Source organism: Amblyomma americanum, chromosome 7 (genome assembly GCF_052857255.1).
Source record: "Amblyomma americanum isolate KBUSLIRL-KWMA chromosome 7, ASM5285725v1, whole genome shotgun sequence".
In the NCBI taxonomy this organism is placed as follows: domain Eukaryota; kingdom Metazoa; phylum Arthropoda; class Arachnida; order Ixodida; family Ixodidae; genus Amblyomma; species Amblyomma americanum.
The window spans coordinates 4266009-4281367 of record NC_135503.1 but is presented as its reverse complement, the minus strand read 5'-3'; the positions used below and the strand labels follow the sequence as shown (position 1 = coordinate 4281367).

General features: G+C 46.3%; 1 protein-coding gene across 3 annotated transcripts in view; it reads left to right on the top strand.

Moving 5' to 3' along the window:
- Nucleotides 1–15142, top strand: part of ArgRS-m (arginyl-tRNA synthetase, mitochondrial) — a 45784-nt gene extending 30642 nt beyond the window's left edge. For all 3 annotated transcript variants that reach the window (XM_077630842.1, XM_077630843.1, XM_077630844.1), the window contains 4 exons: nt 750–845; nt 2449–2523; nt 5946–6009; nt 15021–15142. In XM_077630842.1, coding sequence (XP_077486968.1) covers nt 750–845; nt 2449–2523; nt 5946–6009; nt 15021–15107 — 322 coding nt within the window. In that variant the 3' untranslated portion in view covers nt 15108–15142. The remainder of the gene's footprint in view (nt 1–749; nt 846–2448; nt 2524–5945; nt 6010–15020) is intronic.
- The last annotated feature ends 217 nt before the right edge of the window (nt 15143–15359 follow it).

Below are 15359 nucleotides of genomic sequence, written 5' to 3'. Positions count from 1 at the left end.
TAAATCACACTCCTTCTCACTTTGTTTTAATATGATGTAATTTACGTGTATTTACCTCTCTTACCTGTGCCACTTGCAGTTGGGTTGAACAGACACCAGGCTGACTTGCAAGCTTTGCGCAAACACTTTCTAGTGCAGGCTGTCATGCTGCTTATTGGCTTCCACAACTCTGGGGGAACTGCTGACACTGTCAGAGGTGCAGCTGATAGGGGAAGACATCTTCAGTTGGCACTCAGTGGAAACTTTACCTCCTGCTATTGCGTGGCATCTACAGGAGAAGGGCAACAACGTATGCTAGCTAGGTGCCATTTGTGATGTTTTGACACTACTGTGAGAGGAAAGCTAGAAGGAAGGAAAGTACACTGCTCTGCCCATCATGTACTTCACTAATTTTTTCCCTTCGTCTTGTAGCACTTTGAAAGAAACATTTACATGCATAGTGCATACAGGACTTGAGATGTTTGAAAGAGCATTGAGAGTACTTTAGAAGACTGCAAGAGCTGGGCAATGTGCTGCCTGAACACATGACCTGCTGATAGTTACACTAACCAGCAGAGCATCGTTATGTTTAGGGACCTCTGGATGTGACAAGCCCATTTTTTTTTAGCGCTGACAGTAGCTTGCTTATTAAAGACGGGTTCTTCGCCCATGCACGAACACAACCCCTGTCCGCTGTCTCATGACCTTCATATTGGCCAGAGACTATCTTGCCGGGGCAGCTGTAGAAGCCAGGTGAATCTATGTTTCAGCCTTGAGGAGAAGGCTGGCTTTCCGGTGGACACTGGAGTTGCAGTGGACACGTTGCAAGAGCCTCCTGCTCTTGCCCTGGCCATCCAGATAGCCAGGTGAGGATCTAAGGGTTGCTCTTCACTCTTGTAATCTAGGTCGGTTGCATCGGCCTCAATAAAAACAACTCCTATAAGTGCTGTTCTGTTTCTCATGTAGTGTCTTGTGAAGCAGACTGAGCCTTATATTTTTTTAAAGTTTTGATGTTTAACAGTAGGGTGGTATTTTGCGGGCATTGCCTTTTTATGCATGTCTACCTTGGTTCACGCTGATTGGCTTGAGCCCCAGTAGCTGTGGGCTGAGTCATTTGGTGTCGGCCAAAGTAGAAATGTCTAAAAAGGTGACACTCACTGAATAGCGCCACTGGTGTCATCCGAGCACTTAATTATTGGATGCTGTCCTTGTTGGGTTTGTGGAGGCCTGTTTTGTGACAAAAAAATTAAGGAAAAAGAAACATCTCAGCTGCATGGCGCGAGTGGTTTCCCACCAAGACATCTGGATAGCACTCAGGACGGCCGTCCAGTGCACATGATCAAGTAGGACTGGTATGGGCACTCGCGCGCATGCACACACACACAGCTGTCTTAGAAAAAGCATTCACACAAAAACTTCCCAGGAACTCCGCAACTAAATTTGTTGCAAATAGAGCTGCATCTGTGCTTATGCCCTCATTCTGAAAAACCTAACACTCGCCAAGAAAAAAAAGAACAATAGGGCAAAACCAAATGACGTTTCGGGACCCCTACTCATTCTGAAAAACCTAACACTCGCCAAGAAAAAAAAGAACAATAGGGCAAAACCAAATAATGTTTCGGGACCCCTCCGAAACGTCATTTGGTTTTGCCTTATTGTTCTTTTTTTTCTTGGCGAGTGTTAGGTTTTTCAGAAAGATATCATTTCCTTGCCAGACGACTTTTCGTCGAGCTCTGGACTACGTGCTTATGCCCTGTATGTGTTATTTGCATCTACTTCAACTTAATAGCAATGAATATTGAGATGAAATGCTTGTTTGCTTCTTTTGGGTGAGTATGTTAGTCCATGGACAAGGGCAGCGAGGCTCAAAGCCCCGCTTGAAGGTTGCCGAGAGGTCAGCCTTTACTCTTGCAGCTAATACTGCTTTTAGTTACAATAACAATCAACTCACACCAGGCATCGGATGCAACCCTTGAGAACCATGCTATGCTCAGCAGTGGTCAAAAATGTCCTCTGTCTCACAAACTGTGAAGCATTGTGGAAGCTAGCACAGCTGCCAGGCTGGTCGTCACAATTCATGAAGATGTTGACTTTATAGCAGCAACGTGTGATGTTGCACTGGGAGTTGGGTTGTGAGTCTCAGTAGGCAATGGCACAATAGAAAAGGCATAGCCTATCAAGGGCAGTCGTTTTGTGTTAACGGTCTTGCCCCCGACTCTATAATGGTGCGCCTAGTTTGCACCACACTGCGTAGCTAATCCGCACACAGTGGGTGAGGAGCAGAAGGAAAGGTGCAGCGTGTTTCACTCTGGACTGAAACAATCTGATTTGTGCCACGAGGGACGGAGAAAAAAGCGGCAGCTGCACGCCATGCATCTGCCTCTCTGTGTGTTGACTATGCATGCCATGCACCCCTTATTCATCTACAATGCAAGAATGCCCATCAGGATGTTTGTTATCTGCCTGCAGGTTTGAGGAGGTGGTGTGCAGTGCGCTGACCCAGCTGGAGCCTTGCACTGTGGTGCAGTACCTGTTTACTCTGAGGTGAGCACTAGTTGTGCTGTCTTGTGTGGGCAGCCTAATACTCTCGGCAGCATCAATTCAGGCAAAAAGGATTTTGGCTTTCCTCTATTTGCAAGAGCCCATCAAATGTCCACTTTTGAGGGCAAGAGATTGTGCATGCCTGGCTTTGGCAGTGAATCTTCTGTACGAAGAGAGGCAAGAGACTTGTACTCCATGCTTTGAAGCCTAATGAATGGATAAAACTAGTGCAATACTGTTATATTACTTGGAGTGTGTTCTCTTGTACTCACGCTTGTGTATCTTTTTGTTGTGACTACAGAACATCTTTTTGTAGCGATAGCTACAATGCGGTAGCATTTCGAGCCTTCAGTGTGGCGGCGCCACCACCCTGTGGCTGCATTGCCACCCCGTGGCTGCGTCACCACCCCGTGGCTGTCCCGCGACGCTGTCACGTGGTTGGTCACGTGGTGCGGAGCAGCTGCCGGCGGCACTTAGCAATTCAACTGAGCAAGTTCCACTCGGCCAGCTGCAGCTATCGCATCACTACAGGTTTAACCAGAGCTAAACCACCGCCAATTTTTGTCTTGAATAATGAATTTATTTAACTTAGCCTGTAATGTGCGCTTTTGTTGGAGGACTGCTTCTGGTCTTTCTCACCCAGGTGACAGGGTGGGTTAAATGCAGTTAACCCTTCAGGCACCAATTAAATCTGCTGAGAAGAAAAAAAATTTTTTGCATCAATCACAATCAGTAGGCCAAGCAGAAGTGAAGTTTACAAAAACCGCGCAAGAATTTTTACATTTGAGCACATTTTATCAGCGTCCACATATGTGTACATAGCACCTCAAAGCTGTCACGTAAACTTGAACACTGAAACATTTTCTTTCCTCTTCTAGCTGTTTGTTAGACATGAATAAATGTTTAGCTGTGAGTATGTACATTTCATAACTTATGTTAGCTTATAACTTATGAAACACATAACAGCAGTCATGCTGTGATGACAGGCAGAAGAAAATTCCGAATTTCTAGCATCGAATGCAGCTTTTGAATGCGCAGCCTTCGCGTCTGCATCGTTGTGCATTTGGCGTGTTCAGAATCTGGGGCCAGTGGTTGCTTGCATCACAGCCAGTGCTTAAACTCTGGCTTCATCGAAGGAGGTTTCTAGTGATTCAAGCACTGGTGGAGAGGAGAAAGCAGCTTGCAGACTGTTTTACATGTTTTTTTTTACAAATGGAGAAAATCGTTTTTAGATAGCTGTTTGCTCAGTCTATGTCACAGACCTGAAACAAACAATCCCCATGCTCGACAGTGTGTTCAGTGTTGTTGTGCAGCCTCGGAGCTGAGCGGCCAGCTCTGGACTAACTTGTGGCATGAAGGCATTGGTTTCCGTTTCTCATCCACACCTTGTGTAGTGCTGCCAACTTTGTATTTTCCGTCCTGGGTTTTAGAAAACTTGTTAATGATTTTTGCTAAAAACCAAAGTGAAATTTTCAAAGCGATTGAAAAGAATTATTCCTACCACCACTGACATGAATAAAAATGGCTGCTTGCTTCGGATTCATGCCGTCTCTACATTCGAAGCATGAGGGGGAGGGCCTAGTTCTCTTGTCAATATTGGTGAGAAGTCTAAGACCCCTCGAGAAACCCCTGACTTTACGCATTGATCATAGTGCGCTGTGTTTGTTGGAAGTGGCTCAGCATTGTGAGGCTTCTTTGCAACCACCCGTGGGCCTTCATTGCTCGGTCGGCCGCGCTTGTTTGGAGGTGCTTCTCCATAAGCTATTTTCATAAGAAACGCTTCAGCGCTGGAGTCTGCCAACTTTCGCCTTGCAGAAGCATGGTTTTCAACACCTGTAAGCAGTAAGCCTCTTCGTGCCACACTTGCCCCCAAAAAACAACCTCCGCGTCCACGTTTGTGGACGCACCACTCTGGACCTCCGCTGCAGCACTTTTTCTTCGTCTATGACAGTGAAAATTGTTGTGCCATTCCTATGTTAACCTACTAACAGATTCCAAATGGTAAATTGCATCATTCCCAATTATTTGAAAAGAGGTCATGCAAAAATACAAGCCCGTTACTCGTCCCGCCATGAAATGTCACAACGTCCAACTTTACTTGTTGTTTATGAGCACATTTCGCTTTAGCTGCAAGAGGTGGTGCCAGATACTTGACAGGAAGGGTCAAAATGTTAAGGGCGCGCAGTTCAAAGGTGGAAATTCGCCTTGTATGCGAAAATATGAGCAGGTTTAGATTGTGTCCACAAATGTGGGTATGGTGCCTCCTTAGCAAAGTGAATGAGCAGATTATTTGGTAATCCATTGAATTCTTGAAGCTAAAATACGTGAAGGACGGAGGGAGCACAAGCATTTTTTTTGCCCCTCGTTCTTTTCCAGGTTTTGTACCTGAACTGTCCACTTTCTTTCTTTTGTTTGACCTTTGTTTTCCTGGTACAACTCTGCCATTTCTCTTTTGAGCGTGAATTGTTAGCCGCTTACATGCACAGATTGTCACATCTTCAGTTCTGCAGATGTGTGCAAATTTTTGTATCATGGACATGCTTGTGCGTGCATGCATGCATTATGTCTGTGTACATGCGGACTAGCGAACTTTTGCCTTCAGTGGACGGAGTACGCTTAGCTTGAAGCATGGAAAGGAAGGTCACCTCCTTTGAGACTGGATATAGTGAACCCGGATACATCAAATTAATGCTTATATTGAACAGTCGGAACACCTCCTTGAAAATCCCATGCAGAACTACAGCACTATTGTTCGTGTTTGCCGAACTTGCATTCAGCAGAACATTCAATATATCGAATGGCACGCTGTGCCCCTGCAAATGGCGCTTCTCCCAATAGCACTCTTCAGTCAGTGAACACATCCAAAGACTGGTCGGCCCCACGGCCATATACACCTGCTGGCAGCGCTAGTGCTGTGAAACTGCATGACGAGGTAAACATAGGGCATGCTTGAGGGTGGCCTTCAGTCTCTTCTCATTTTTCATGCCACATCACTGACATTCAGTGAAGCCAACTTCACTAGAGCCTAGCAGCGGCCGTCTTCTGGCATGCTTCTCTCGCTTTGCTGCGGAAGCCATCTGTACCATAATACTGAGTTTATTCTACTTAAAATTGGACATCCTCTGATGGCAGTGGCTAGTTTCAAATCACTGTCTGCTGCGGCTTCAATACGAAGCAGGTTAGGCCTAGCAAGGCCTTGCAAGTGGTGCTCTGTGAGCAACCGCTGCAAGGTACGTATTACTAGCATGGTTGCAATATAGTCCTTCTTCATGTTTACAGATATAGTTATCTATTATTATTTTTATATATCGAATTACCAATATATCAAACTGTTCCGCACTATTCTTTAAGTTTGATATCTCAGGTTGTGGCTGTAATCACTGTGTGCAGTTTGTCACGAGCCAGTGTTTGCTTTGCCTTTGCAGTCATGCCATTGGTCGAGCTAGCAGGGAACTACCTGTCAAGCGTCAAGCTTTGTCCGTGGCACAGGTAGTATATTTGTTGTTAACGAGCACTACTAAACCAGAAGCTGCACAGCATGCGTGTTGATGTCTCTGACCACATAATGATTGGCCTTGTATCTGCCCCCATCTCTTCAGATTGTTATCTCAACACCTTGTTGAGCAGCATATTTTTCACTTTTTTATAAAAGCACCAGTGACGTCACTAAGGAGAATGGCACCCGGGTGCGGTGGTCTGGCGCGTCACTCCCTCCTACCACATCCCGATATCCTGAAGCCTGCCTCGCTGTGGAAGAAGTTCTCTAACCTATGAGAGATATTTCAGTAAAATCATATGAAAACCTACTTAGGAAGGTAATACTATGTAAAAGTATATTTACGAAAGTACCCAGGTGCTGGTAATGGCAAGCGGCGCCTAGCATGGGAACCGCTCTGTCTTCTTTGCACCTATCATTGTGGCACAACCCTCTGGCAAAAACAGACCGTTCCCAGTGCTAGGCTGAAAACAGATAAGCTGCATGGTATGGGTTGAGCCGAACAACACGAACATCACTCGTAGTCGTAGGACATGTGGACGGTGTTGGAGAATTGAGTGGTGCAATTTTTTTGGTCACATTCGTCACCCAACAGAGCACACGGTACATGCTAAACGATCTTTCGCCCTTTCAGAAGCAACATATGATGACTTTCACACCCTGGTTACAATGTTTGGCCAGCGAAAATACTATTTGCTTGACTATAGTCGGATACAACTTAAGTCTGCAGCGAAGCTCCGCCCACATTTAGAACTGGCGCACAGAATTCCTCTACTACGAAAACATAGTCCGTTGTTAAAACTTCTCTTGTCACCTAAACAAGAAGCTAATCACAAGAAACAAATTACATGATCTTGAATTTTGATACCTGGCTTGTTTAATAAAGTCAAACATTAAAAGCTGATTTCGTGTACTTTTGGGACTGGCTTGTGGAGTAATACAGTGCGCCGCGGATCGTGGCCCAGTGTTAACTGCTGTTTTTTTAAGTTGTATCTTACTATAGGCAGCCCTGTGGAGGTTTCAAAAATTAGATGTTCAGTTCCCGTCAACAAAGAGTAAAATGGAGGAACAGACGAATGTCATTTTTAGTTCTATTAACGTAGGTACTAAAACCTTGCTCTCTCTGCTAGGGCCAATGTACAGGGAGAGGAATTCTTAGGCGAGCTCGATTTTGCAAGATGAACACCATGTGAAGATGAGCGACCGCAAAGAGATGTAAACTCCGCGATGCCATCATTGTGAAGTTTACTTACCTATGAGAATTCCTGTGACCTACCAGATAGGGAAGTGACAAATGTATCGAAAATTCGCTTTAAGGCTGCTGACCAACGGTGAATTCACGTAGGTTTGTGAGAGGTGGGTGCGGGCAAGTCAACGTACCAGTTCGGCTTGTGCCATGGCATCTTGTGCATGCTGTGCAGCGGAGGGGGCAGCAGGTGGTACCAATGTGGTCCAAGGGCAATGTAGGTGCCTTCCAAACAAAGGATAAAACAGCAATAAGATGGCAGTGACGTGGCGGGAAGGACTGTGTGCAAACTTAAGATAAGGTAGAGCCATGCTTCAATCACTACGATTGGCTGCAACTACATACAGACAATATCAGTCGGTGTTTGGTCGGTGTTATCATTGACATGAGTATGATAGGCCTAAAGTAGTAGCCTTGGTTGTTGAGTACTTGCGTGCAGTGCCATTATCAAGTATGGTGTCTTGCAGAAAAAAAAAAATGTGCATCTTCAGTAGTGCAGCTTCTGGAAACGGACAGCATCTGGCTGCATAATCATTGACAACAGCAATCCACTTACCACCTGAGTGGAACACTGGGAGCAGGTCGAGACTAATGTGATAAATTGGTTTGGGGGAATGTCAGTTGTTTGACGGCAGCCAGGCATTTTTCTGCATTCACACAGCTTGCAGCAGGAACTGTAGCAGCATATGATGTGGTACAAACCGAACCTAAATTAAGGTTGGTCACCTTTGACATGTGTATGACACTCCAAGATGGCTGGCGGTAGGCAGGTCATAAGCACACAGATGCTTGCAGCTGTAGATGATTTTGCTGATTAGCAGTTTTTGTGGAGCATGCTTGCTGGGCATTATTATTTTTATTTCTTTTTATTTGTGGCCACTAATGTTGTTCTCCCAGGCCAAAGGCAGTGCATTAATTTGCATTTGGCCAGGGGCAATGCCAGAACTGAGCTACTGCGGCACCACGAGCAGCAGCTGAGTACCGTCAGAGTGGGAAAATAAATAGTCTTAGAGAAGCATCCTGGTTAGGATAGTTAAAGTGTTCAATCAACACTCTTAATGAGAAGTCTTAGCACTGTTCATCGGCAATGTTGATAAAGTCTGAAATGGCTGGGAGGCAAGGCCCAATGTCACTTGATTCGGGTGGCTCTACAAGATAACGAGAAAAGCAGCCTACATCGTTGTGTACAAGCCTGGACTTGTACATGACAGCGAACGAATATTCTTGCAGCCGCAAAACCCAAAGGCCAAATCAGTCTGTGGCATCTTTTAGCGAAGAAAGCCAGCAAAGAGAATGGTGGTCGGTCAGGACTTTGAAACGCCGATCAAAAAAGGAACAGCAGAATATAGCAACAGCCCACACAATTGCCAAGCATTCACGTTCAGTGCTAAAGTCATTTCGCTTGGCAGTGCAAAGCATCGTTGCAGCTGGTGTTCATGGCCTTTTTGTGCAGCACTGATCTTATGTCCGTAGGGTGTAAGTATTGTTAGGAGTCAAAATGGGTTAAATTAGTAGCATTTTTCGAAAGCGCTAAAACAACGTGGACAAAGAAGGAACAGACATGGACGATCGCTACTTCCAACTGTTTATTTCATGGAACCGCAAGTGCTTTATGCAGTGGCCAAAGGCTACTATGACATGGCAGACGACTGTACGTGCGCAATAAAAAAGCGTAGCTGCCGAGAATGACAGAAACCAGAAAACATGTGCAAGATTACGTTCATACACTGAGGAATGCGAGTTCTTTTTTGACAATGAAATGGAAGAAGCGCTGACGCAAGTGTTTCCCAGTGATGCTATTTTCTGTGCTTCGATAATCTCTCGAGTAAGTTGATTACGACTATGTCCGATAATATGACACTGATTTAACAATGGAGCACAGTTCCGCCACTTACTGCAGTGAATGGCTAGGTTGCTTCCGGACAAATTTCTAACATTAGTATTGTTGTGCTGGCGTATAGCTGGTCGTTGAGACAACAGCCTGTTTGTCCAGCATACTTTTTGCCACAAGATAGAGGGATGCAGTAAACCACACAGTCGTTACAGTTCACGTACGCAGTAAGTTGTTTGATGCCACACGTTTGTTTGACCGAGGGGTAGGGCTTTGTCAGCTTGCAAAGCTTGTTGAGCTTATGAGGGGCCGTCAACACAACTCTCACGTCTGCTTTCTGCACAATATTTTTCAAGTTGTGGGAGACATTGTGCACTTAACGCAGCACTGTAACCTTTTTCTTATCACGAGACTTCTGTGCGATATCTTCGCAAGGGTTAAAGGGACAGTGAGGAGAACTCTATCAAAATCTGATAGTTCGGCACTTCATGGCTTTGTTGCCGCTTGTCCTGGAGCGAAAGATGCATTTATTTCAAAGAAATTTGGATTCGAAGTTGAAAAAGTTTTTACCGCCGCTCTGATTCAAACTCGGGGCACTCTTATGACGTCACAGCGTCCTCTTATGACGTCATAGGATGGAGTGACGTGAAACATGACGTAAACGCAGGCTCCGTGATTTCTGGCAGTTAGCGGTGTGGTCTAGCAGCAGCCGAAATAAAAGCTACTGCCGCCGCACGCTGAAGGCATCTATTGGGGGTCGCTACCGTCGCTTCGTTTATGTTTGCACCGGCGTCTTGCCAGTGTTATCATGAATCCCATTCCCGGACTTGACGACGAAGTTCTCCCAAAAACTCCGGCCTGCTGCATTTCAGCGACTTCAGCCCCACAGAGCGTGCGATGCTTTTGAGGGAGCACAGTTAGGTTAGGCGCCGGCGGGTCGTTTCCCTCTTCCGCCCGAGAAGCCGTTGCTAAATAAATATCGTAAACCCAGTGCGGGGAGTCATGAGGGGCGAGGACAAGGTTGGCGCGTCGCGCCCATCGGAGGCTGGCTGGGGCTTTGCAGCCAATGGGTTGTGATTCCTTGAACGGCGCTGTTGCTCAATGCAGCAGGTGACATCGAGGACGTTTCCCATGGTTGCAAGGGCCAGGTTATTTATTTATTTTTTGCCACAAAAAACGGATGGTTGCTCAAGGGCGCTCGTGTTTAAAGTTGGTGGCTTGAAAGCAAAGCCGACGCACAACGCTTCAACGTATTTCGCGCATTTCCGGAGGTACGGGGTCCACTGGATCGGGCTCTCTCGCCCACTTGCATGTACCTTCAGATGTGTACTGTGAATGGATTAACCCTTTGCGGTCCGAAACTTTTACCCACTTTCCGGCTGTCCTGGTCCAAAACTATTTTGCCAGTTTGTGGCGCCGCGAAGAAAAACACAAACTGTGGAAGAAAAACTCAAAGGATATTTATTTTTTCTATTGCATTTTGCTGGCAACTTCTCTACCGATATTTCGGAAGCGTGCGATAGCGCTCGAAACATTCTCCTGGGTGCAGGCCAGGGTTGTTACTGCAGGTTTTACAGAAAAACACAGTTTCCCTCCGGCCTTCGCTTGTTTTTCTATCGCTACAAACTGCACAGTCCTTGCTGCTTCGGCCTGGCAGCTTGTATATGAAATGGCTCTTCCCATCTAGCCTTTCCTCGCACTCCTTCCGCGCAGACGGGCCGCGCTTTTTGGCTCTAGCCCTCACGTCACCCACCAGCTGTTGGATGAGGTTGCGGCGGTACTGCAGGTGTCGCTGTTCTTTCTCACCACAATTCTGCAGCTGTGTGCGCCTCAAAATAAAGCTATTTACGATGGAAAATTCCAAAAGCCAAAAAAAAAGCTTTCGCCACCATTTCATTGTCTTTTGACAAAATGCATAGCTGGCGCAGTAATGGTCCGCACGGTCAACTGCACCCATGTGTTCTGTGTAGTCACATATGACCACTGGTTTCTTCAACGTCACTTTCTTTCCACCTGCTTGTGTCCTTGTCATTTCTTTGAGAGATACATTGTGGGCAGAACTGAGCATCGTCACTTGACGCTTGTCTCGCCACGAAAGCACCATGTAGGAGCGTCCTTTTCTGAAAGCTGCCACTTCGCCCTTTTTCAGCTTTTTCTTGACCTGTTGTGGCATTTGCTTGCGATTTGGCATCACGGTACCAGTCAAATGTACTCTCTGTAGAAGTAACTACTCGGCAAGCATTGGAGAAGTGTAAAATCTGTCTGTGTAGAGGTGGTAGCCACTCCCCGGCGTAGCTTGCTGCACTTTCTGGAACAAGTGAAGAACAATCCTGCAGGTGAAGGGCAGCTCGGGACGGCCGAGACTGTCAGTTGTTGTGCTGCCGTAGTAGGGCTCGATTGCCGAAATGTACCCCGTTTGGCAGTCGGCAAGTGCGTAAACACGCATGCCCCATTTGGTTGGCTTCTGTGGATTGTAGCATTTGAACGAGACACGGCCCTTGAAGCCAACAGTGCTCTCATCGATGCAAATTTTGGGGCCGGCTCTGAAATGCTGTCTGCATTTCGCGTCGATGTAATGCACGACGTCCCTGATCTTGCTTCCACGTGTTGCCGGCCGACCTGAAGAGGCATCATGGCACGGGGCAACGTGCAACATCCAAAACATTTGCAGAAATCTTTTCCGCCAGAAAACATGCGAGAAGAAAGGCATCTTGTTGACAATATCTTGGCTAAAATACTCCTTCAGTTCTGGTTTTGGATTCAAGGCCATATATATGATTACACCAAGAAAAGCCTTGAATTCTGTCAAGGTCACGTCTTCCCAGTCCTTCCAAATTGAGTCCTTTGGAAGCTCACCGGCACTCGAAATCTTTTCACGCGCATAGCGGTTTGTTTCGCGCACAATATTGTCCATCAGCTCGTCTGTAAAAACAGCTGAAAATATTCCAGCTCAGAGTTGAGATTACAAGTGCTTACTTGTGATCCTGGGTTCGTGACAGTGAAGGTAAATTGTGTGAAATCGGGCATATTATCCGCGTACACCTTCCAGTCCGCAGCACGTGGTCGCGCACTGTTCCCTTGTGTGTCAACAGAGGTGCTGTCTCCACCGCCGCCGTCGTCATCGTCACTCGCTTCAGTGGAAGAACTGTCATCACTGTCCGATGGAGGCACGTAATTCTCTTCCTCACTGAAGTCGTCTTCGCTTTCGCTAAATGCACCACTGTAAATAATAACAATAATAATTGGTTTTTGGGGGAAAGGAAATGGCGCAGTATCTGTCTCACATATCTCGGTGGACACCTGAACCGCGCTGTAAGGGAAGGGTAAAGGATGGAGTGAAAGAATAAAGGAAGAGAGAGGTGCCGTAGTGGATGGCTCCGGAATAATTTCGACCACCTGGGGATCTTTAACGTGCACTGACATCGCACAGCACACGGGCGCCTTAGCGTTTTGCCTCCATAAAAACGCAGCCGCCGCGGTCGGGTTCGAACCCGGGAACTCCGGATCAGTAGTCGAGCGCCCTAACCAATGAGCCACCGCGGCGGGGCTTACCACCGTAAAACGCACGCGGTGAAAACGTTGCCATGCTTGTCAACAAACCGCGCCAACGTGCGTTCCGTGCTCAAGTGAGAACGCTCTGGCGGCTCTAGTATCCTGAACATTGTGCTGCGCCCTAGTGCAAAAAAAAGTAAACTTCAAGAAACAAAGTATACTTCTCCCTCAAGAGATGGCGCATTATGTGCACAAAAAATGCGCACGATTCGTGGTGAGAAAAATCGCGAAATTTAACCGGCGAACACCCTTGTCGGGCGTTGCCCGACAGCGGACCGCTACGGCCGTGTAGCGTTGTCGGGCAGGGCCCGACAACGGACCGCAAAGGGTTAAATTAGCCGAGAGCTAGAATAGAACTGCTCCGCCCAACTGCCGAAGCTATTGAATGGAGCCGCAAGCAAACGAGTTGGAGGAGAGTGGAGTCACGGTCTCTGCAGGTTCCAAATCTCTTTTTCTTAACTGCCTTGTATCTTGTCTCCCGTCCCTAATAAATGATTTCCGTTAAGTAGATTGAAGTTGACTGCTACAGTCGGGGACTTTCATGGTGAGTGAACAGCGCAACAAAGGTGGGACAAAGGCAAGACAAGCGCTGCTAGAAATCACATTGAGTAAAGCTGAAATTTGGGCAAGTTGGTAAGCATTCATGGTGGGTGAACAGCGCAACAAAGGCGGGGCAAAGGCAAGACAATGCTTACCAACTCGCCCAAATTTCAGCTTTACAGTCGGGGACGTTTCGCCGGGCGAGCGTACGAAGACACAAGTTCTCTTTATACTGCTAACTGCCTTGTACGATCACCGACCATTGTGCCATCATAGTTTTTCATCGACCGTGGTGATAATCTGGCATCGCGTGTGTCTGCGTCTCGTTGCAAGCTCTGTCGGTGTGAAAGAAATATGTTAAGTTATTGAGGGCAGCCACAGAATGGAGAGCAAACTGCTGATTGCGCTGACACATGTATACATCAGCAACGATAATGCGAGCATGTGGCCTTTGGTGTGCTGTTTGACATCGTAAAGTGTACATGTATGCTTCGAGGGATCCTCAAAAGCATATGAGAAGCAGTCGCACTCTAACATATTCATTGAACACGACGCTTGAGTGAAAAATTGCACGCAGATTTCCGACCAAATAGCGCACTGTGCAGTTAAGTATCCCGTCTTTGTTAACTAACTACACAGTAAGTGTGATTGCAGACAACCCTTGTGATTGACTGTGCTGTGGTTGTTGAGATTTCTATGCTCGTGAATTGGTTCCTATGTGTTGTAAGCAGAAATGAATCGGTATGTACCGCCAGCTGCAGTCTACCGCCTGCCGGCTATAGCTGTCGGCAGAGGATGCATGCATAATCTTGATGAACACGCATCTGCTGGTTTAACATTTTTCTCGTGAAAAGCCCTGCCTTGCATGCCAGTGCTTCACATACTGCGCACATGATGACCCGCGCTGGCAAACCTTTTTCTATAATGAACCAAATGAGAGGTGGTGGTGGTGCATGCATATCATACTTCTCATATTTTTCAGCACATCTAAAGCATGTTCACCTTTCCATAGCAAAGAAAACAGAAGACCACATGCTCGCATTTTGCCTCACACTTTGCCGATGTGCATACATGTGTGTAAAGAAACAAAACACTTTATAATTTCATAACATCCACAGCCTGCACAAAGTAGCCTATTCAATGGCTGAAGTGAGGATGGGACTGCTTTACCAGCCGTGTAGCAAGTACACACAAAGTGAATGCTGTTGAGAGCTTGCAGCTCTGAATTTGCTGCATACAACGGCTACATGCAACCTGTGAGCACCAGAATGCAAGAGAAAAGATTCAGTGCTCCATGTTGGCGATTAAAATCTCTCTCCATTGTCTGTTCTGCACTGTTTTAATTATGAGACCGTTCGCGCTGTTTTTTATACTTGCCATGCTGTTTCCTTCTATTTCGACAGTAATTACCCATCAAGCGGTGAAATAACGTTCGTTCATGAATACGCCACTGATCGCGTTGCATGAACCTTCCAGTGGCGGCGTCATGTGTACCTTGCCTTTACGCAATTTTCTGGCTTATAAAAGCGTTATTTTCGGTAAAAATGGCATATTTGCTATCAAGTGACCCTACCGTATAAGTCTAGCCCGACTTAATATTCTCCTTTAGTGTCCCTTTAACGTTTCATGCATTGTAAGAATACTGCGTTAGCACATCCAGCTGTGTTCTACCGACAGTCAACTAGTGCACCTATTTCTTCCTAACCAAGGTGCAAAGATGGTTGCGAAGGTTGATGCATGTTAAGTGCAGAAGATGGGACTTAAGGCAGGAATGACAAACAGCAGCGTACATAAATTTTCGTAATGAGTGTCTGTGTGTGCGTTTTTTTTTGCAGGCAAGGCTGTTGTTGTTCCATGCTGCAAGAGTGACATTGGCACAAGGAATGCGCCTTTTGGGTGTACGTCCTCTGACAGCAATGTAGATTTTTAACTTATTAAAGGCTGAATGATTGAAATGCGTTGGCGTGATGTAATTTTATGGCTTTTACTTGAATCATGGCAGTGCGAAAGGATTGCCACAGCACTACAATAGGCTTTCTTATGCTAGGAGGTGCTGAAAGGATGTGTTGCCTTTCAGGCAGGAGCTCAGTAAAATTTGTTTTATTTTTCTTAAGCTTGTAGTGGAATGCCATAGCCACAGTGCAAAAGACTTAGATGAAAGTGGTGTTCTGGTT